General features: G+C 37.2%; 1 protein-coding gene across 1 annotated transcript in view; it reads right to left on the reverse strand.

Moving 5' to 3' along the window:
- ZNF385D (zinc finger protein 385D) overlaps nt 1-24,422 on the reverse strand; it is a 1,067,118-nt gene that overhangs the window by 823,236 nt on the left and 219,460 nt on the right. The window contains exon 2 of the mRNA XM_051858856.2: nt 13,682-13,900. Coding sequence (XP_051714816.1) covers nt 13,682-13,900 — 219 coding nt within the window. The remainder of the gene's footprint in view (nt 1-13,681; nt 13,901-24,422) is intronic.

Raw genomic sequence — 24,422 nt, forward strand, 5'->3', positions numbered from 1 at the left:
ACCATTGATGCTTGTTTTCGAATGTTATTGTAGTTCCTTCCTGCCTTTCTTCTCCCCTCTCTCAGCCTTCTCTTATTGTTATTTTCTCTAGTAGAGTGTTTTCATTCCTTGCTTATCATTTTTGGTGTGCCTATTATAGGCTTTTGCTTTGTAGTTACTATGACGCACACAGAAAATATATTTTGATTAAAGCAAGCTATTTTCAAGTGGAAGCAACTTATTATTGATTATAAAGAAAAAATAATAAAAACCTGGTATTTGTAGGCTATTCCATCCCACATTTTTGAATTTTATCCTAACATACAGGTATTATTTTTTAGTCTTCAAACTGAAGATATAAAGGGTTATGTCCCATGTTTAGAATATTAGAGAGCTCTGAATTTGTGTAGTTTTCTTACCAGTGAATCTTATCCCTTCCAGTATTCTCTGTCTACTCACTAGCATCTCTTCAGTTTAATGACATACGTTTAGCATTTCTTGTAAAGTGGGTCTGGCGCTGACAGATTTTCCACGTTTTTGTTTGGAAATGTCGTTATCCTCCCTTTATTTCTGAAGGGCAGGTTTACTGGGTAGAATATTCTTGGAACGCAGTTTTTGTTTCGTTTTTTTTCTTCATACTATGAACCTTTCATCCTACTTTCTCCAGGCCCATAACATTTCTCCTGAGAGTTTATTCTCCGAATATCCTTATTTATTATTTGGTTCTTGTCTCTTGCTATTTTAAATCCTTTGTCTTTAAATTTTGAGAACTTGCTAGAATGTCTTGGGGTAGACTGTGTTAAATAAATTACCTTTGACCTTCCCTTACCTGAATGTATTCTGTCAAGGTTTGCAAAGGTGTCTGTTATTACCTCTGAATAAGCTTTCTATCCATTTGGTCGTCTCAAGTGCCTCTTCAACGCCAGCAGCTTCTGCATTTGCTCTTTTAATGCTCTTCCATATTTCAAATATTTTTTTAAATTTTTCTTCTTTTTCATTTATTTATTTTTTTTGACAGGCAGAGTTAGACAGTGAGAGAGACACACAGAGAGAAAGGTCTTCCTTTTCTGTTGGTTCACTCCCCATATGGCTGCTACAGCCAGCGCGCTGTGCTGATCTGAAGGCAGGAGCCAGGTGCTTCTCCTGGTCTCCCATGGGGTGCAGGGCCCAAGCACTTGGGCCATCCTCCACTGCCTTCCCAGGCCACAGCAGAGAGCTGGACTGGAAGAGGAGCAACCGGGACAGAATCCAGGCCCCAACCGGGACTAGAACCCGGGGTGCTGGCACTGCAGGCAGAGGATTAGCCTATTGAGCCGTGGCGCCAGCCTTCTCCTGTATTTTCAAATAACCTGTATTCAATCTTACAGATTTTTTTCTTCTGTTTCACAGATTATGTTATTATATCTTCTGTAGCATTTTTTTCCTTTTAGTTTAAAGCTCCAGTTTTTCTGCTTATTTTTTTCAATTACTTCAATCTCACTGTTAAGCTTCTCTGATAAATAACTCTGTTGTTTCTCTGTATTTTCTTGAAGTTTACTGAGTTTCCTTAAAGCAGCTCTTTGAACTTGCTGAGAGTTTGAGCACATAATTTGCCTTATGATGGATTCCTAGCAGCTTATTTTGTCTATTAAAGGAGGTATGAACGTCCTTAGTGCTTGTTGGTGTACCACGACATCTGCACCCTGAAGGACAGTCATTTATTCCAGTCTCGTATTTTGGTTTTGTTTTTGCCCATCTTTCCAGAAATTATAAGTGAGCTGTTTATAATTTTCGGAGTCTATTGCCACTAATACTATATCAGCACTGGATGGCGTCCTAGTAACAAGTCTTCTGTAACTTCACAGCTGGTGTGTTATTGTTTAAGCACTAGAGGGAAGCACATGCCCACATTTTTCACAGATCTCCAGTTGTGTTCAGTATGCATTGGGGAAGTGCCTATGTATTGTATCAGTCCAATAATCCTCTTCCTGGTGTTGAGACATTTCCAAATGGAATCAACTCAGATGTTTGTCAACTGAAGACTAGATAAAGAAATTATGGGATATGTACACCACAGAATACTACATAGCAGTAAAAAAAAGAAATGAAATGCTGTCGTCATTTGCAACAAAATGGATGCAACTGGAAATCATTATATTTAGTGAAATAAGGCAGTCCCAAAAATATGAATACTATACGTTCTCCTTCATCTGTCGTAACTAAGAGTGCCTAAAAGGTAATCTAGAGAAGTGAAATTGACCTATTGAGATGTGATGATTTTGAATAGCCCTTGTTTCAACTGTTGAGGAACAGGTTTTTTGTTTTTTTTTTTTTTCTTCAGACCACCTGTTATACTTTTTACTTAATGTGGAGCTAATCTTATGTGTAAAAAGTCAATTGAAAATAGATAATTATAACAAATAAGAATGGGAATAGGAGAGGAAGGAGGAAGAAGGTTGTGAGTGCAGGCAGGAGGGAGGAGAGGGTAGGAAGAAGCACTACATTCTTATGTTGGCGGGATGCAAAATATGTATATATGAAATTTTCATATATGAAATGCCTGAAATTGGTAAACCTTAAATAAGAAGTTTCTAGGTGAAAATAAATAAATAAATAAATAACCAAAAAACAACAAAAACCACCCGGGTTAGAATTCCTATTGCTTATAGTGTTCATTTAATATAATGGAATTAGATATTTTTGTATTATTTATGCTTTTATTTTTTCCATTTGAAACATAGTATTTCATCTCTTGCTCTTGATGAGTTCACACATCCCTTGTATTTCTTTTTTTTATTTTTATTTATTTATTTATTTATTTTTTTGACAGGCAGAGTGGACAGTGAGAGAGAGAGACAGAGAGAAAGGTCTTCCTTTGCCGTTGGCTCACCCTCCAATGGCCGCCGCGGCCGGCGCACCGCGCTGATCCGATGGCAGGAGCCAGGAGCCAGGTGCTTTTCCTGGTCTCCCATGGGGTGCAGGGCCCAAGCACCTGGGCCATCCTCCACTGCACTCCCTGGCCACAGCAGAGAGCTGGCCTGGAAGAGGGGCAACCGGGACAGAATCCGGCGCCCCGACCGGGACTAGAACCTGGTGTGCCGGCGCCGCTAGGCGGAGGATTAGCCTAGTGAGCCGCGGCGCCGGCATCCCTTGTATTTCTATACTTCTAATATTACATCACTAAAAAATACCAAGGTAAAATCACATTTTCTCTCAATTAAACTATGGAATTGAAATTGATATGCATGGTTTCTCTCTTACCAAGGATGGAAAATGTTAAGTAGGTAGTAAATAAGTTTGTTCCTATCTTTGTTTTCACCACTGCACCTGATACAAGTAGTTGCAACTAGGTAATGCATAAGGAACTCATCCCTCATGTTTCTGACTGCATGCAGTGTCAACCTCAAATTGAATAGATTCTTGGTGCCCATTTGAGTTCAGCCAGAAGGATTCTACACTTAACATTTAAAAAGTCACTAAGCAAAGTCAACTTTATGGAAGATTCCATAGGTGATATAGAAGAGGAAATTATACCAAACAATATAAAGCTAACAAATGACAAATCCATAATAGATACTTAAGTTCCCCCATCCCCTCTCATTATTGATTCCATCAATGTTTTTACTATCTGGCTTTCTGGTTCATAGATCCCAGTTTCATTTTCTCTCTACATTCCTTTCAGGCCAGATGGAGCGATGCCCCAGCTTCAGCCACAAACCAGCACTGCAATCTTCATCAAACCATGAGTACCACCCTTAAATGTAGTTGAGAGTAATACTAGAACTATTCTTAGATTTTGTTAGAAACCTTCAGTATAGGTCCATTTTTTCTCACATCTATGGGTTTCCTTATTTGTCTTTAGATTCAGTGTTTCACCACATTTTCATCCGATTCCTTTATATCTTCCAAAAATTCCTCACAATTTTATTCTCGCCAGGTATGAAGAGCTGCCCTGACTTATTTGCCTCTGTTCTCAAATGTTGCATAATATCACTGCAGTTTGGGAAACAGAGAGGAAATGCATGTGCGTACAGTGTTACCTTTGAAAAGCACTCTGATCTCTCCCTTAATGATCTAAAATCAATATTCAACAATGTTCAGTGAAGTGAATCTGTGGTATCATCTTTTTTTTTTTGACAGGCAGAGTGGACAGTGAGAGAGAGAGAGACAGGGAGAAAGGTCTTCCTTTGCCGTTGGTTCACCCTCCAATGGCCGCCGCGGCCGGTGCACCGCACCGATCCGATGGCAGGAGCCAGGAGCCAGGTGCTTTTCCTGGTCTCCCATGGGGTGCAGGGCCCAAGCACCTGGGCCATCCTCCACTGCACTCCCGGGCCACAGCAGAGGGCTGGCCTGGAAGAGGGGCAACCGGGACAGAATCCGGCGCCCCGACCGGGACTAGAACCTGGTGTGCCGGCGCCGCTAGGCGGAGGATTAGCCTAGTGAGCCGCGGCGCCGGCCCTGTGGTATCATCTTAAACATACACAAAAACACCCACATGGAAGCAGGTTCCTGACTTGACTTAGTGTGATGGAAGTAAGAGGAAGACTGAGGAACATGTCTGGTGTGGAACTATGGGAAGTAGAAGCCTGTTTAAATAGGATTGGCCTCCAAATGGAAAAATATCTTGTTCAGCCACAGAAAGCATAAAAGCAGGAATCACAAAATCAAGTCTCTAGACTTGACATTTAGCCATCTCCTGACTTATATATCCATCTTCAGCTCCAAACCAAGCAGCAACAAGGAACATCTTGATCCTAACCACAGAAGATTCCCAAGTGCCTGGCTATGGACCTCCCCAACCTGCAAGCATGCCCACAATCATTCAAAGTGACAAATGTGTGACTCTCCTGTGGTGGCTGGTAGTGACTGACAGTGCCATTTTGAATATTTTGTGAGTTTAAAGCCAACAGCAGCTGTGCAGAACAGCCAAGTTGGGTGAAACTGAAGTACTGTGGGCTGAGGATCACTCTGTGCCTTGGAGGAACTGCCATGTCACCCCAGTCCCATGAAGCACCTGTTCAGCTCCCCTCCTACTTCCTTGTTCTGGAGCATAAGTCTCCAATAGGCCATGTTTACTGGGTTGCACGTTGGCCTCTTCTTGATTGCTATTTGTAACTGAGTCAAAGAACCTGGAGTCAGCAACAAGGGTATATGCCAGGAAAGTAAAAGCCACACATAGAGGAATTTCACTCTGCTAGCTGGGGGCAAATATAAACACAACAGAATGACAATGGGTAAGCTATTTATATTTCCAAACCTAAACAAACAAACAAAAACCTGGAAAGTTGTTTTTCTAAGATGGGGCTAGAGGAACAGTAGGATTGGAAGACGGTGTTGGGCACGAATAGTAACTAGGAGAGGCCAAAAATGAAGAATCCACAGGTAGTTACCTCTTCTTATGCTAAGCAAATTTGGAATTTAGACACATAAACAAATCCTACCTCCCTCATCCCCACTCCAGTCTCTTCCTCTTTGTCACTCTGCCTTTCAAATAAATAACCAATGGTTGGTGTGGTGAAGCTTGCAACAACAGTATCCCACACTGAGAGCTAGTGAGATTCTCAGCTACCCACCTTCCAATCCAGCATCCCTCTAATGTGCCTGCAGTGGCATCAGATGATGGTAGAAGCACTAGGGTCTCTGTCACACATGTGGAAGACCCTGATGGAGCTCCTTCCTGCCTCTTGGCTTCAGACAGGTGCAGACCTGAATATGGTAGCCATTTGGGGAATGAGGCACAGAGAGAGGTGATTCACTCTCATTCATTCATTCATGCCCCCATTCTGCGCCCCCATCACTCTGCCTTTCAAAAAAATCAAGTGAATAAATAAATGGATGGGTATTATGGCACATTAGGTTACACTCCCACCGAGGATGCCCACATTCCACAGCCACGTGCCTGTTTAAGTCTGTGTTACTCTGCTTTCTGTCCAGTTTTGTGCATCTTGGAAGGCAACAGATAATGGCCCATGTATGTGAATCCTTGCCACCCACATGGGAGATCAGAATGGAATTCCCCTTCCTTGGCTTCAGCTTGATCCATCTTCAGCTGTTGAGCCACTTGGGAGTGAATCAAAAGACTCAAACTGGCACTCTGATATGAGATACTGGCATCACAAAAAGTAGCTTTAACGGTTATATCACAATGCTGGTCCCAATAAAAGGTGTTTCTTAGGAACATAATTTTAAAGAGATCACTGTGTTTCTAAAGACATTGCCATTCAATAGAATTCACATTATATCCTGATGAATCAATTAGCACTTAGCTGGAACTTTACCCCTGTCATAATGATAACCATGTTTTTCTTATTCCAGAGAAAAAAAACTGATAACCAAATCCAGCAACCTACCCAACACTTGAACACTACTGGTCACTTTCTCCTATAATTTTATCCTTCAATGATAGAAATTCAGGTTATCCAAAACAAGAACAAAATGTCGGGCCCAGTGCCGTGGCTCACTTGGTTAATCCTCTGCCTGCATCACCAGCATCCCATATGGGCGCCGGGTTCTAGTCCCAGTTGCTCCTCTTCCAGCCCAGCTCTCTGTTGTGGCTCAGGAGGGCAGTGGAGGATGGCCCAAGTGCTTGGGCCCTGCACCCGCATGGGAGACCAGGAGGAAGCACCTGGCTCCTGGCTTCGGATCAGCATAGCTCTGCCCATTGAGGCCATTTGTGGAGTGAACCAATGGAAGGAAGACCTTTCTCTCTGTCTCTCTCTCAATGTCTGTATCTCTACCTGTCAAATAAATAAACAAAAATCTAAAAAAAAAAAAAAAATCTCCTAAAAAAAAAAAAGAACAAAATGTCTTACAACAAATTTGGGCAACTTATTAGCAGGATTTATTTTTTTTGCCTCAGTTTGACTGGACATTCACATAATATATTCACTAAGAGAAGCACAAGGAAAGTAGTATTCCTTATTATAACACTGCAGTATGCTATATACAAATTTAGATAAGGCAGCATTAGGAAAGTAGTTATCATCACTAAAGAATATCATCCAAAGGGAGATCACTGAGAATTTGGCAATGTATTAGCAATTGCCTATTGATATTCTATAAAAGTGCAAATAGTCTTCAGATAAACAGCTGAGATTAATTTATGTAGAACTGATGCGTTTACGTATAAAATCAAGGCTAGAACATTCCATGAAGCTATTTTATTTTCATTAACCACCAATACTGCAGGAGAAAGAAATTTCATATTGAGAATCTACTGACATGTTAGATATCTTGGATAATCAATGAAAGAAAAAGTGAATAGATTAGGGAGAGCTAGAAAATGAAATTTTACTTAGCTTTCTCTGTTGAATGAAAGAAAATTTAGTGCTACAAGAACAGATAAGGGAAACAACACTCCAGATTTATGGGCTACAAAACAATGAGTACCAAAAGACTTCAGAATATAGTTAGATAAAACTGAATTATTTGACAGCAATTTCAGGCTAATAAAAATAGAAAACCAGGCTTGATAAAATAATTCAAACACGACAAAGATAGTGTGAACAAAATAAACCTGACACAATAGGTCATCTTATTAATGCTTCAACAGGCACTAACAATAGCTTAGTCAAGGTGAGCACATAAAATTGAATTAATTAGTAGGTCATAGAAGTTTTAAGCATCCAAATCACATCATTTGTAATATGTAATTCAAAAATGCATTTAGGATCAAAGAACCATTCTTGTCATAATCTTTAAATTTTTATTTTCTTATAAAATTCCTTATAATATTGTAACACTTCATTTTATATTTAATTTAATTTTTTTTTCTAATTTGGAATGTATCACCTAAGTAGTAAATAATGAAAAAAGTGAGTATAAAATCTCAATCTCTATCTAGAAATCTCAATTACATCTTTAATTTCTTACTTTAATTTGAAAAAATGCATCATAAAGCATAGTGATATGCAAACATTATGTTAGAATACCTGCACAATTGTACCTATAATATTGTTCATTCATGTTTACCTGCATGCCTATTATAAAAAGTTTAGAAATAATTTCCTTTGAAGTATTCTTGGTAATTTTCTTATTTAAAAAAGATTTATTTATTTATTTAATTGAAAGGCAGAGTTACAGAGACAGAGACAAAGATCTTCCATTCACTGGTTCACTCCCCAAATGGCCACAATGTCCATTGCTAAGCCATTCTGAAGACAGGAGCCAGGAGCTTCTGCCAGGTCTCAGATGTGGGTGGCAGGGACCCAAGTACCCAGGCCATCTTCCACTGCTTTCTCAGGAACATCAGCAGGTAGCTGGATTGGAAGTGGAGCAGCTGGGCTCCATCCAGCACTCATATGTGATGCTGGCACCACAGGAAGGAGCTTTGCCCCCTACATCAAAGCCCCAGCCCCTCTTGGTCATTTTCAATGCATTTTTGTATATTTGTGTGTATGGTAGGTGGCCCATACTATTTTCATCATTAGAAAAATCATTATTTGCAAATCTCAACTGCATCATAAATATAAAATCATTGGCCTTTCCCAAAGAGACACTTCATCCACATCATCGGTATTGTATTTTCTTGAGTCTGTATAATTTTATGAGAAGATGAATCACGGACTCTACAATGTAATAAAGTCTACACATTTAATAAACTTTCAATTATAGAATTCCCTTATTATATCTCCTTATCTCAGTTCATCTTCGAAAAGCATGCCAAACTTAAAAAAATGGACTTCCTGAATGATACTGAATACGTGGTTATGATGAATTTAAAATGGCCTATTTGCATGAAGTCATTCTGCATAAAATACTTCCAGCATTATATAATGGACCTGGAACAACTGACACTAACTCCATTTTCATTATCTTTACATTCTATAGCAAATCTTACAGATATCAAATGGAAAATACTTGTGGAGGAAAGTATTATATTTTGTTGCATTTGTAAAATAAAACATATGTGCATATTCCACATTAAGACATTAAAAGCACTGGTGATATCTTAGGTGAATTCCTGTGATAAGGACTCTGAGATGAAGATTTTTGTGTGCAAGTAGAGGACTAAAGATTTAAACCTGTGAGGCATGAGGAAAGCAGAACTGGATGGAAGGTAAACTTGAAACTGGATAGAATTGCAACAGAAATATTGGTAAATACAAATTTGAATGGCCTTTCAGTGACACCTACCCACTTTTCGAATAAAGGCCTGAAATTCTGTACCCCAGCCTTGACAAGTGTTTGCAGGCAGGCTGATCCAGAGTAGAGAGAACGCTCAGGATGCACAGCTTCCACCCACTGATGGCAAAGTTTGGGGCTGAGCACAACAGACAACATTCCTAGCACAGCAGGAAAGACCATGGGTCTTAGAACAGCATGCATTTCGGATGGTGAACACATGTTCTATGTAACTTTACTTCAGAAAAATTGTATCCCTGTCGGAAATTAAAGGTAAGCCTAACCTTTTGGAACTATAGCCTACTAGTTAATTTGCAGATATCAGACAGTTTTTCAGGATGATGCTTAAGAAAAGATCATTTTCTCTAATAAGAGAGGTGATATGTGAAATGTCATATGCTCCTCAGAAAGCCAGAAGCCACACTGTAGATATGATGATGCCCTCTCATTCACTCTTGTCCTCCGCAGTGTATATTAGGATATTCTTTGAAGCATGTAATTATACATTATTCTATCATCATTCAAGACAGAAATAATTTCTTTCCATTTAGACAATCTTGAATGTATACTGAAAATAAGCCCCATGTCTATTTTTATGTGCATCCTTAAAAAGAAAAAAAAATGTACATTGTACATGGTCAGATGAATTCATGTAAAAATCACTGTCATATTTTTCCTTGACATAATTGTCTTAATCATTTTTGATTTGTAATTGAAGTTGAAGGACAACATTTTTGAAGATGGAAGAAATCCGTAGCAACCATTTTTACAAGTGTGCATGTTCAGAAATAATAAAATGACTCTCATCTTTTTCTCTAAATGACTAAACAATGATGCTGCCATTAAGAGTTCATAGGATCCACTATTTGTGTGAACTGCCACTTTCGCCTAATTTTCATGTAAGTAAAACAATGACCATTAGTAGGTATATAAGGCACATGATCGAGCTCCTTTCTTATTGCTATGAAGCCTGAAAAGGCATGTTTTATAGTGGAGACATGGGACATATGTAAAAATGTGTTTATTTCAATATGCAGTACAAGCTCACTTGTGAGATGGCCTGCATATGTGTATCTACTATAATCTATAATTAAAGGTGAGGGCTCCCTATTACACACACACAGTTATAAAATGGGCATTTCATTTAAGGGAGTTAAGGGTGGCATGAGGACAAGCAGGCTAGGTTATCACCCACAAGGTACCCAAAAGGGAATTCTTTTTGAAGCATGAAACCAATTATGGTCTTTTTCCCAGGACAAAAGTCCTCCCAAGTGGACAGACTGTTTTTACTCTTCAGTGTGCAGCTCTTAACTTACAACCTCCTTTCCCTTGACACGCCAAAAAGCAGTCTAATATAACTATATGCCTTAGTTAGTTGTATGGGAAACAAAGTGTAAGGATAATTTTTTTTTTTTTTTTTAAGCAGGGTAATTATTTGCTACAGATAAGTGAGCTATCATGTTATGAAAAGACATGAAGGAAACTTGCCTGCATATTGCTAATCTAAAGGGCTACCTACTGCATGATTACAACTGTCATGTGATATTCTGGAAAAGACAAAACCCCGGGTCTGCAAAACAATCAGTGATGCCAGGGGTTCAGGAGAAGCAGGAGTGAATGGGCAGAGCACAGGGTTTTTAGGGCAGTGAAACTCCTCTGAATGACACTGACTGTAGAAACATAGTCTTACATGTTTGTCAACATGCATGGACTGTACAACAGCAGGAAAACATGGAAACTGTGCACGATGGGTGCTCATTGAGTCAATGTGATTTCATCGATGATGGTAATGAATGTTCCACTGTGGTGCAGGATAGCAATAGCAGGAAAGGCTATATGTGTTAGGGGTGCTGGTTATATGAGAAATTTCTATACTTTCTGCTCAATTTTGCCATCAATCCAAAATGCTCTAAAAAGTAGTCTATTTTAAAAAACAGTAACATGCTCTAGATCAAAGTCTTTGACCACCATTTGGCCACTTTAAGTTCCCTATGTGAGAAATACTGTGACAGCTGATCAAAATGATGTTGCAAAATGATGCTTACCTGGGGAGATCCAGAGACGGTAGGGAAGACACAATTAAGTCAAAGTGAATTGGATTACCTGCATTCAATTTACAATCTGCACTGACAGAACCTGGCATATAAGAAGTCTTTTTTGCTACTGAATATCAGGGTTTGGAATGAATGAAGCTTGCTTTACCAGTTCCATAATCTAGAATGAGTACAGAGACTTTGTCCTAATCTTCACGAGTTTGGTTACAGCTTTATATCTAGATTTCTGACTTAGTTTTCAGTATGTATTGCAGTTTCATTCTTATGAGGAAATTGTGACATTGACTCCAAATGAATTCTTAGCAACCTGTCACTCAGCACCAACACAATACTACTGGCGAGGGTCTCCAGAAATTGAAAAGAAACTGCAATCATTACTGTAGAACGCTATACCCTACTTCAAGCATTACCAGCTCTATCAATCCTTAAACCTGAACCAAGTTCACCAGGTCAAACACATGACAACAGACGCAGGGCAGCAGGATACCAAATTTAACACATCTTTCCAGATCCTGTGGTTGCACAGTTAGCTCCAGACTCTTCCCTATTTCCCTATTAGTCCCTAAAAGTTGGCCCTGACTCTATCATTTATGTCTTTTTTCACCCCCATGCCACTTTCCTCTGACTTAAACCAAGTATTCCCATTAATTCTGGTACTTTTTAGAGACTTATTTATTTTACAGGCTAGTACTTAGAAAGATTGGGAAAATTACCTTAATAAAAATACAGTGATAAATATTTTTGTGTACTGTATTGATTAAAGCATTTGTGGAAGTCTAATATAATTTTTATTCCTTGTGTTCTGTTAATATTATTTCTCTCTTTAAGCAGAGAAAGGCATGGTTTCTATAGAATATTCATTTTGGATGATGGAAGGCTGTAAAAGTGCAGGTATTTGAGTGAGTAAGACCATGTTTTGATTGCCAACTTGACCATTCAACAGTGGTGTGACCCTTAGCATATTATTCAATTCATGTTATTCTCAATCTCCACCTTTATATAAGGAAGATAATGACAATATATCTCTGATTCATTGCAACAAAAAATTGAATAAGAGAATGTATATTAAGCCATTGGTGCAATAAGTGCATTGATATCATCATTTTAAAACATCCAATTTGAGGAAGCTCATTCTTAATATGTATTATGATTTGAAAATCTCTGACTATTCTCAATTTTGCCTGGAGCTGGCTCTGATTTGGATTTCTAAACGAGGCATAACTTTTGTTCTAGTTTCATTCTATAATATCATCTATTGCTTTTCCAACAGGGGTTCGTTACCATCAAATCAGTTGAAGTAAAACACTGAAGCTCACACCATCACCACCAACAACATAGAAGGAAAAAAAAAACACACTTTGGAATTGAATCAGATTGTACTTTGGTGATTTCACCTATTACTCATGACAGGTATTAGATTTTTCTTAGTAAGTTTGAGACAGAGCCTGTGATGTATACATAATCATGACTTAATAACTACACCTACCTTGCTTGGTTCATCTTATGCCTGTAGAATTTAAAGTTCTCTATTAATCACAATAACAATTTTTCTTACATCTATGACAAATAATAACTAATTAGCCAAATGCCATTCTATGAAACAGAAATATGAAACAGCTTTCATTAAAATATTCCAACTCATTCATGCTAAAGACAAAATAAAGAAAAGCGAGATAGATCAATATCCATTTTTAAAATGTACTTATAAAAGAATGTACTTATGTTTTCCATTTCATTGGTAGCCTGGAAGCATATTAAAAGCATTCATGATGTCAAGTAAAAGAGATTAAAAAGCAGTCTCCTTTTGAAATGTCAGTAAAATTTAGATAAAATATATTTTATTTATCAATCATGAACCACCTAGAACACACTATTGTTAACTCTTTTGAGTTACTCTAGTGTAGCACTGCCATGTTACCCCCACAAGAGTCTACTCACTCGTGCCTATATCTCCATGTTTTCTAACAATGCTCCATCTGTTTCAAAATGCATTTTGTGCAATTTTTAAAATCTATATACCCATGTAGTCAACATACATTTTTGAAAAATAGGCTAAATTGATTAAAACATGAATTTTCACTACGAACATACTCCGTTCTAATAAATCAAAATTTAATGATTAAAGTACTTGTTTGAAAAGATAATTATTATTCAAATCAATTGCAATCTTACTAACCAAATTCTTCATACCTTTAAAATAAAAAAATCACAAATCCACTGTTTTTATATAGACTGTGAAATGATGGCCATTTTTATATTTAAACATAGTAAAGAAAAACATCAAGAAACTATAAAGTCAACTTAGTAGTTAGTAAATGTCCTACAAGTCACAATGTCAACACAGGTAAATATATAAAACAAATAAAAATTTTCCTTGTTTCTCAAAGAGAAACCATTTATTTTAACGAACCACACTGATGAAGCCTCATGTAATGTTTTTCCTGGTTTAAAAGCAGAGATTCTTCTTTTATCTTCATATCAATTTGCATGTACACAAACAGCTCAAGCTGATGTATTGTCGAGGGTATATTTTTAGAAAAGCTTACCACTGTCATGTTTCAGCATCCCATTGCTGAGCTGTTTTAGTCTCTTTTGATGTGATTTGCCATTGTAGTGGATTTGGGCTTGGGCAGCTGAGTTCAGTTGAATGTTACACACGTTGCACAGAGTGAAGTTGGTATGTTTCTTTTCTCTTTCCGGTTTTTCTTCAAAGTCATCAGGTATTAACTCAGCCTCACTCTCCCCATCTTGTGCACCTGTGAAATCTGGGGGTACAAAGACAATCATGAGCAAGCAGCTCAAGTTTTCTAGATTCCTTCATATTTACAAAATTGAGTGCAAATAAGGATTGTTCTCCTCCCTTATGATAAACTGCTGTCACACTATCTGAAGTGGTCAGCTTCTTATAGCAAACATGTTACTTTGTTTTTTCTGTTGCTAATATTGTTTTAGGTGCTGGACAGACACTTAGCACCCATGATCTCATTTGACCCAGGAATTGTTTTCTCTGCTTCATAATTGAGGAAATTAAGTTTTAGAGTGGTTACATAACTTGTGTAAGGTCACACAGCTTGTAAATGGTATATTTGGGATAAACATTCAGCTTTAATTATCTCAAAATCCTGAGTGCTTAATCATCACGTTCTCTAGCATATGTTAGTACATTACATATTCTCCTTTGGATTCAAGTAAATAAGATTCCTTACTTCCATCTTCCTTACCAATTAATAAACGTGACTTACATTTGGATGGACATAAAAATACTAAAATTGTTAACACTCCAGTTCTATAATAGAAGTTCAAAACAGGTTATGAGTATTAAAATAGCTGCACAAACAGTGCAAAAAATGAGGATCATCTATGGTTATATTCATAAGTATTATTTTCTTTGGATAAATAGATGCTTTGTACTCAAACTGAAGACAAAAGGGCATCTCAACAATTTCAGCATCTCTGGCTTTAAGATGGCAGTAAGTAAATATTGCAATGCATATTTTCTCTTCATTTTCAAGTCATTTAAGGTAATACATCTTCTCTTACAATTTCCTATGCTTTTATTACACAGGCATATGCAGAACTCTATGGCCCAGTTATAATTTCTGCATTCTAATTCTCAAAATTCTTCAAGGAGTTACTTTATAATCTTCAAAAAGTGCTGCCAAAGTGGTCCTTCGTTAATGTATAATTATTTATTGTCTGTTTGTAGCAGCACACTTCTATGTCTTGGTGATAAACCGAAAAGTAGGGACAAAGATGTTACCTGCCACTACAAAGACTGATAAAGTGATAAGCATGGGTGGTAGAACCATACAAATGTGATAAGAAATGCCAAAATTATTTCAGCAATATGTGAGGATAATTTTGCCAGAATAATTGTAAAGAAAATTAGTGTAGTGAATTTATGCAACACACCTACAATATTTTAACCTGTTAAAGGATATGTAAGACACTGTATGAATTCTAAAAGGAATAAAGGATTTTTAAGTATAAAATTCATGATGTTTTGTGGACTAATATACAAGTAATCATATTTAAAAGAAAATCTGTAGACTTTGTAAAATGATTGTATAATTTTAGCTAAAAAATAGGAATGTATTCACTATCCTTATTTAATATAAATAAAAAATAAGTAGTCACTCCAGGTTATACTTAGCATATTTCAAAACTTTTTGATTTTTTAAAGTGTTTTATCTAAAATACCATTAGGTAGGGAAAAGATTAAACAGCAATATTGTATAGTCATTAAAAGCAGATTAGGAAAATAAAAAATTCCTTTGTATATAATAAGTGAAAAGCTACCCTATGTAAATTTACATATAATGTGTTTACAATTAAGTAAAAACATAGTCTATAAAGAAAATATTAGCAGTATTTGATTCTGAATGGTGGAATTAGAGTTGTCTGTTTTTTCCTTTAGAAGTTCTGTATTTTCAAAATTTTATATGAAAATAATTTATCATATTGACCATGAAAAACAAATCAATACATCTGAAAGATGCTAGAAAGGAGCTTGTATCCACAGAAAGAACAGGTTAGGTTTGTCAAAAGTAGCATAAGAAATAGTGACCAAAAAAAAGAGAGATAGTGACAGTAGATAAGCCCTTGTGACACCTTGTTTTTGCTGAATATATGCATATGTTTGGAAGGAAATATTTTCTTCCTTGATCTACATTTCCAACTTAACCAAAAATGAGAATATCTGGCAATATTTTAGTACGGGGAAATATTGGAAATGAAATATTTTTTCAGAGCTATGAGATTTATTTGCTTACAGGGAGGAGTACCTTGTGCATGAAACTAAAAACTATAATCACCAGACAGTGTCAACAATTAAATTCTGTACTGTGTACAAGGACAACAATGCTCAATGGAAAGAGGAAGTAAGATACGTTAACTTTGATGCATACCCTTGGGAGAAAGGAGACCTCAAAATATTGGGACAGGTAGCCTACAACATATCAGATTTTGCAAAAAAATACAATGTCTCAAATGGCACTCTATGAAGGAGGAGGCAACATGTATAAGTGTTTTTTTTTTTTTTTTTAAATTTTTGACAGGCAGAGTGGACAGAGAGAGACAGAGAGAGAAAGGTCTTCCTTTGCCGTTGGTTCACCCTCCAATGGCCGCCACTGCAGCCGGCGCACCGTGCTGATCCGAAGGCAGGAGCCAGGATCCAGGTGCTTTTCCTGGTCTCCCATGGGGTGCAGGGCCCAAGCACCTGGGCCATCCTCCACTGCACTCCCTGGCCATAGCAGAGAGCTGGCCTGGAAGAGGGGCAACCGGGACAGAATCCGGCGCCCCAACCGGGACTAGAACCCGGTGTGCCGGCGCCGCAAGGTGGAGGATTAGCCTAGTGAGCCACGGCGCCGGCTCCAACATGTATAAGTGATTTCCCTCTCAGTGTGGTGTCATATTTCAATTCTGGAAGGCAAATTTTGCTCATCTGAGTTCCATTGAGGGAAAAGTCTACCATCATTCACAAGCCTTAAGTGACTGTCTGGAAACTCAAAATATTTTACTAATGTTATCTATGCTTTTTCCAACTAATTTATCTTCATCTTTCAACACAGTAATTGACTAGAAATCACACCAAAACAGGTTCAAGGGCTACAGTTATATTCTGGGGGATTATTGTAGGAATTAGGTATTTGCTTATGTGCACGCTTTAATTTTCTTGAAATGGAGATTGACTTAATCCCCTAGATTCTTAAAAACAGTCACAAGTGAGAAAACTCATCCTTTATAAACTATTTGAAGCAGTGTATCTGAGTATAATTGAGCAAAAGCAAAATTGGAAACTGTAGTTTTCCTGTGATATAACATGGTTCTTTCTTATAGTTGATTTATATTTAGGGCATTGCTTTTACAAAAGTTGAAATGTCGCTACCAGTAAGACTTTCCTGACATGTGTTGACCTTCTCTAACCAACAGAACCCCCAGAATAACATAGCATATACTTGTTAGACCATAAATTATATATAATCCAATGGATTAATAATAAAATGCTGGAGAATACACTCAGGAGCCAACTGAAAGAGCTCCCAATGTCCAAAGAAGGATTAACCTGGGCAACAGCTAAAATAACATATTATTGCATTATACTCCAAAGTATAAAATAAATTTCAGGAACACATACTGATATAAAATGGAGGAAAAGATATAAATCTTCATATGGAAACATTCCAGATAATTTAAGTAGGTATTCAACACTCAAGGAAGGACAGAATATAATTTCCTACCCATTAAGTGAAGGTCATGCTTTATAATTTGCTTCCAGATAACACAGTATGGAAAGATGGGGCAAAGTACCTCTACAACAAGGTCACCTAAGAAACACTGTCTTAGCTACTACCTTAGTCAAGGTCATCATAATGATGACAAGTCATGTTGACAGTATGAATCCTGCATATGATGTGTTAAGAAGGGTACATCATCTCTTTACGCTTTCTGAAAAAACACATAACTCAAGTCAAAACAGGAGAGCAACACAGAAACATCCACTGAGGAATGGTCTACAAAATACCTGTTCAATACTCCTCAAAGCTATCAAAGTCAAGGTTATCAAAGCCAAGGAAAATCTGAGAAATTGTTACAGCTCAGAGGAGCATAAGGGAAGTTTAATACTAAATAAAATATGGGATCCTGGAACAAAACAAAACAAACAACAAACAAAAAAACATGAGAGGGGCCAGCACTGTGGTGCAGTGACTTAAAACCCCTGCCTGCAGCATCAGCATCCTATAGGGGTGCCAGGGTTCGAGTCCCGGCTGCTCACTTCCAATTCAGCTCCCTGTTAATGCACCTGGGAAAGCAGTAGAGGATGGTTCAAGTACTTGGGACCCTGCACCCTCATGGGAGATCCAGAAGAAGCTCCTGGCTTCAGATTGGCTCAGCTATGGCCTATGTGGCCATTTGGGGAGTAAACCAGCAAATGGAAGACCTCTCTCTCTGCTTCTCTCTGTAACTGTCTTTAAAATAAGTAAAACAAATCTTTAAAAAGAAAAAAGAACATTAGAGGAAAAATTAATGAAATTTATGAAATACAAATAAAGTATGAAGTTTTCATATAAATAAACTATTATGATTGCTCCATTATTTGTTACAAACATGCTATACTATGTAAGATGTCAATAATAGAAGAAATTGGATAGCAGGCTTATAGGAACTCTGTTAACTTGACAATTTCTCTGTAAATTCAAAACTATGCTAAAATAAGAAGTTCAATGGAAAAAAAATTTTAAGTTGGGGAATAGAGCTGAAGAGTCTATTCTCTGTCTCCTTGGCCTTGGCCACAAAAGAACTTCTCCAGAACTTGTGTACTCTGGGAAAGAACTGAAGAGAAAAAACAAACAAACAAACAAACAAAAAAACTTCTGTTTTCTTTATCAGCCATTCATTTATCCCAGAGCAGAACAAGTAAATTATGTGACTGGGAGAATGAGGGAATAGGTCATTGTCTCATGTGTGGCCCAAAACCTTGGTAATGAATCTCAAATTAGCCTAAAATTACATTCTCTTATTTTCCTGTAGTAGAAGCCTACAATTCTCCAGGTACCCATTCCATGGTTGCATTGTTAATTTCTGTTCAGAGAGGAAACAGTGGAAATTCCAATATGAAACACAGTTCCGATCCATTTTGTCTAACTCAACTTCTCCAGCTGACTAACCTACCACATCTCTGACAAACACAAAAAATCTGATACACCTTAACTGAGTCCTGTGTCCATTTATTACTGGTTATCCAACAATTTCCATATAATAAATAATTCATAAACTTTATAATTTCAATAGTGTTTCAACCCTATCACAACCATTAATATAAAGTAAAAGTACATAGGAGTTTATGTATCAGCTAACGACTCAATTTATGTTGCTTTTCTTGACTGGCTCAATACAAGATAAGGGAATTAGATAATAAGGATGTGGTAATTATCAGAGAGGAAGTGATCAAACAACTATAACTGTTAAGAGGTCATTTTGGAAATCACCTTGAAAATAGCAAAGGTTTGTGGAAATCATGAGTAAGCATTTAAGAGTGAAATAAGAAGAGTATACTATATTAATGCGATGGGCTTTGATACTACTTACTTGGGATAAAATTTACAGATATAACATCATAAGTGGATTTATAAAGCATCCAACTTAATTTGATATAATTCAGATAAAATAAAAAAACTATTAGGTGACTCAAAAAGTGGCTCTTATGATGCCACTGACAATGTTGCAAAAGGCACTTACGTAGAGTTTAAGTAAAATTGTGTCATAAAATTAAGAAAAGTGAAATGTTATAAGTAAATATCTTTAAAATCTCATGCTTATTCCTGAAATTTATGGAGAAAATTATCTTTTCTTGGTGAACAAAATGAAGGAGAAATTTTAATTCAGCATTTCCTTATATCAGGAATAACAGGATCAGTTACATCTGTATATAAATTCTTATATCTATATTCCAAACATGTTGCAAGAAATCAGATAACCTTCTCAATTGTAAAATTTCCTCTATCTTCAAGACTAGTTCAGAAAAAGTAATGTATTACTGTCAGGGTAAAATATTAAATATATATCCTGTATAACATAAATCCCATTTATATATTTTATAAATATATATTACATAAGATATATAAAGAGTTTACATATTTATATATCTATATTCAATCTTCATGTTTGAGAAAATTACAATCTTCTTCTATATTTCACTATTAAAATTATAAATAATTCATGGTTAGTGTTTAAAGTGCCAGCATTAAAACAATTTTGCATTGAACTCATTCCCCACTAGAGTGCAGTATGAATTTAAAATTAAAACAGTATTTGGAAATTCCTATAACACTAGGCATAAAAATAGCATTACTGTAATTTTGTAAATATCCACTACACACATATATCATCATAATATTCAGCTTTGTATAGAAATATATTTACATATATATGAGTTTATATATAAACATATATAAATATATATATTTGTATAGCTATGAATTCCACATTCCACATAAATCTGGTAAAATTTTGCTAACACATCAGACGAGGAGGGAGTCACAGAACAGCAGACAACTTAAACCATTTGTCATATGGTATCACACGTTCTTTGTTAAAAGTCAGCAATTATTTTATACAGACTGCTAGCTTAAATATCACTTTGGAACTTTAAAAACGGGGTCATTTTAATTACATCTTACTTTTATGATAGAAAATGATATTATAGAAGATTACCTAAGACAAATCAAGGTTAATGGATTGTATTTCAATTACAGTTTTTATCACATCATGATTTCAAACTAAATTTATTGGTCTCAACACAATCACGGCTTTCACAAGGTGATCAAAATCTTATTGGATATTCAAGAATCCACTTCAAAAACTAAGGCCAGAACGTCAGGCTAAGACATAGAATGAAACTTTAATATGTATTTTTCCACTTTTTAAGATGTAGGGTTTTAGAGCTGTAAACTACAAATTAAAATCTCTATTTTGAGACTTGCACTACAGAAAATTCTACCTTTCTTATTGAGTCATTACCTTTGACTATCTTTCACGTAAAATAAGACCTCCTAGTTCAATCTCAAATATAAATACAAAGTAATTTCTTTTTATTTTATTTTTTATTTTATTTTTTTGACAGGCAGAATGGACAGTGAGAGAGAGAGAGAGACAGAGAGAAAGGTCTTCCTTTGCCGTTGGTTCACCCTCCAATGGCCGCCGCGGCCGGCACGCTGCGGCCGGCGCACCGCGCTGATCTGATGGCAGGAGCCAGGTGCTTATCCTGGTCTCCATGGGGTGCAGGGCCCAAGCACTTGGGCCATCCTCCACTGCACACCCGGGCCACAGCTAAGAGCTGGCCTGGAAGAGGGACAACCGGGACAGAATCCGGCGCCCTGACCGGGACTAGAACCCCGTGTGCTGGCGCCGCAAGGCGGAGGATTAGCCTAGTGAGCCGCGGCGCCGGCCCACAAAGTCATTTCTTATTCTTAAAAAATTCAATTACAATTTATATTCAATAACAGGGTAGATCTATGTTAAATATCAATGTAATTAATGTTATCTATCCCTCAAAGTTTTGAAGTCCTATAAGAAAATTATATTCTTCTTATTTTAAAGACAGTGTATACATCTCTTCCTATATTTTGGTCCCTTTTTCTTATTTCAGAAATCTCTTCTTGAATAAGTCTTGCCCTCAGTGCCTCCTTGACAAGACATGTCTCTTGGAGTTTTTCCAAGCTATGTACCCATATCCTACCAAGGACATGGACGCTGGTTTCTGAGTTCTGTGTTTGTGTTCTCAGCCCTTATTATATTAAAGATACTTAAAGTATTGACCCTGTTCCCTTGAAAACATACCATGTTATCTTTCAGCCAGTTCTCCCCTTTGAGTCTAAAACAGTGTAAATAAACTTTAAGAAATCCTGGCGGCTGGCACAATGGCGCAGCAGGTTAACACCGTGGCCTGAAGCACTGGCATCTCATATGGACGCTGGTTCTAGTCCCAGTTGCTCCTCTTCTGATCCAGCTCTCTGCTATGGCCTGAGAAAGCAGTAGAGGATGGCCCAAGTCCTTGGGCCCCTGTGCCCACATGGCAGACCCGGAAGAAGCTCCTGGCTCCTGGCTCAGATCGGTGCAGCTCCGGCCGTTGCGGCCAATTGGGGAGTGAATCAGTGGATGGAAGACCTCGTTCTCTCTCTGCCTCTCTTCTCTCTGTGTAACTTTCTTTTGAATTAATAAATAAAATCTTTAAAAAAAAAGAAGAAATCTTTGCCCCAGAAGAACTTCTGAAGACCTAAATTACAGCAAAATCCTTTTACTTATATCCAATGAAAAGTTATCCTAAGGAAGGAAATAGGCACACTGAAAAGTACTGAAAAATTACAGGAAAAATATTTCTGTAAGCATCTCCTCTGTGTGTAGTGCTCTGTTAGCTACTTGGGATATTAAGACATCAACCAACCAATACCATAAGTCCCTGTGGAGTTTGAGAAGAGGGTGAAAATGTAGTTATATGGATTTTAGGTTGACTTTGATAATCATCCTCATGCTGGGAAAAAAAGAACTGTGGTACTTGTTATAGCTAATATTTGAGCTTATAAATCAGCAGTTAAGTCCTTCATTTATAATGGATTGCTGGAGAATATTTTTGCCTAGTAAGGGAAAGTTCTCTGAAATTTTTCATCATCATCATGGCACATCGACTCTAGGACATCCGCTGTGATCACCTTCTAGCAGTCAGACCTCTCCAAAGCCTACTCTCTTTAGATGTAGGCAGAACTTATGACTTGCTTCTACCAAAAGATCAAGGAAAAGGTGATGAGTGTATGTGGTTACATGGCGATAAGTATGTTTCATTAGACTACAATTTTCATTTTGTGAGGAGAGACTCGTTACTCACTCTGAACAAGCAAGATACAAATAAGCTTCCTGATGGGGCAGACCAGGTGGCAAGGAGCACAGGAGAGTCTCTGGTCAACAGCCAGCAAGACAATGAAGCCATAACAGGCACCTGGATGCTGCAAATCATCACATGGTAAAGAAGTGGCTCTTCGCTCAGTCAATCCTGAGTCTAGACCACGGTCCTGGAGGACACCCAGTTACACACTGGCAGAGGACCCAGCCAAGGAACCTCTCTATTCTTGATGCTCAGAACCGTAAAGCAATAAATCTAGGCTGTTTTAACCCATCAAGTCTGTTGTAATTTTATTATACCAACAGACTTGATAAATTTATTACACCAATTAACTCTTCTACTTCAGGGCTGAAACCAAGAATTAAACCAAAGTTCCAAGGAAACGTATGTGTCAAAAAAAAAGTCCCCCAATTTACCATGTACTGCAACTATATTTTTTCTTAAAGATCTAAGCATCCTAGATACATTCCTAATCCAAAACCTATTCGAGTAATAGCAGGAGTCTCTAGTCAATTTTGAAAACCTCTCCTTCAAGGTCTGGATTTGGTTTCACACACTGAACACATTATTATAGGGATCCACAAATTATTCATATTTTCTATATACAATGAAGCTTATTTGCTATAGTAGATACAATGACTAATGTATCACTGTCAAATTTGACTTAGAGAGAAGTAAAAAAATCCATTAAAAAAGGTGAAACTAAAGAGTCATCATTTTTCACTATTGTATCATTTAACATTTTTTATCTATTATCTGAATGACAAGCTTGAAATATTGTTTATTAAGCTGGTAGAACACAGTAATTCTAGATCCTATAAAAATAAGAATTGAAAATGACATTGTTAAATTATTGCAGTTATTATAAATGAAAAAGTATATGCAGAGTATGAATTTGAGACAGAACATAACCACATTCATACAGATTCCATTATATTTGTATTTCTCAATTGCTTTATATTCATATCTAAGCTCCTAGTAGAGACATGATAGATATGAATAGAAATCTAAAAAGAAATATAAAAGACCATTACGTGTTAGACAGTAGATTTATAAACTCAAATTGTAAAAATATGCATTTCTTAAACTTGAAAAGAAGACAAAAAGAACCTTATCCAGGCCTCTCACACTGCAGGTAAGGGCCCAAGCACTTGAGTCATCTTCTGCTGTTTTCTCAGGTGCATTAGCAGGGAGCTGGATCAGAAGTGGAGCAGCCTGGACTCAAACTGGCACCCATATGGGATGCCAGTGCTCCAGGCAGCCACTAAACCCAGTGTGCTACAGCACCAGCCCCCAAAATAACTTTTATAACAGCCTTAAAGCAGCAGAAGGAATATAATCACACTGAAGATGGTTTTTATCACCTGTCCACTGTTTTTCGCATAGGAAAATAACTATGAGTTTAATCTATAGCATAAACAATTGAGGCCACCTACAGTATTATCATCAGGAAAGGAATTCTTGGTTGGACAGAATGTTGTGTTTGGTAGATGTTCATCAAACTCGGGTAGTTAATATTAAAGCCTTGTAAAGGTAGGAGGATGGGCACTGGTTCATGTTGTAGTTGTTCCACTTTTGATCTGGCTCCCTCCTAATGGCCTGAAGAAAAGCAACAGAAGATGGCCCAAGTGTTTAGGCCCCATCACCCACCCAGGAGATCCAGAGGAAGTTCCTAGCTCCTGGCTAATGCCTGGCCCAACACTGGCTGTGTTGGCCATCTTGGGAGTGAATCAGATGGAAGATCTCTTCATGTGTCTCTCAATCCTTTCTCTGTAATTCTGACTTCCAAATTAATAAATAAACCTTTAAAAAAACTCAGTGGGGGAATGGGTTCTGCTTGTCTCAAGTGTTTTCATTGGCAAAGAATGAGGATTTCAGTACCAGCTTACAAA

Source organism: Oryctolagus cuniculus, chromosome 4 (assembly GCF_964237555.1).
Source record: "Oryctolagus cuniculus chromosome 4, mOryCun1.1, whole genome shotgun sequence".
NCBI classification, from domain to species: Eukaryota; Metazoa; Chordata; class Mammalia; order Lagomorpha; family Leporidae; genus Oryctolagus; species Oryctolagus cuniculus.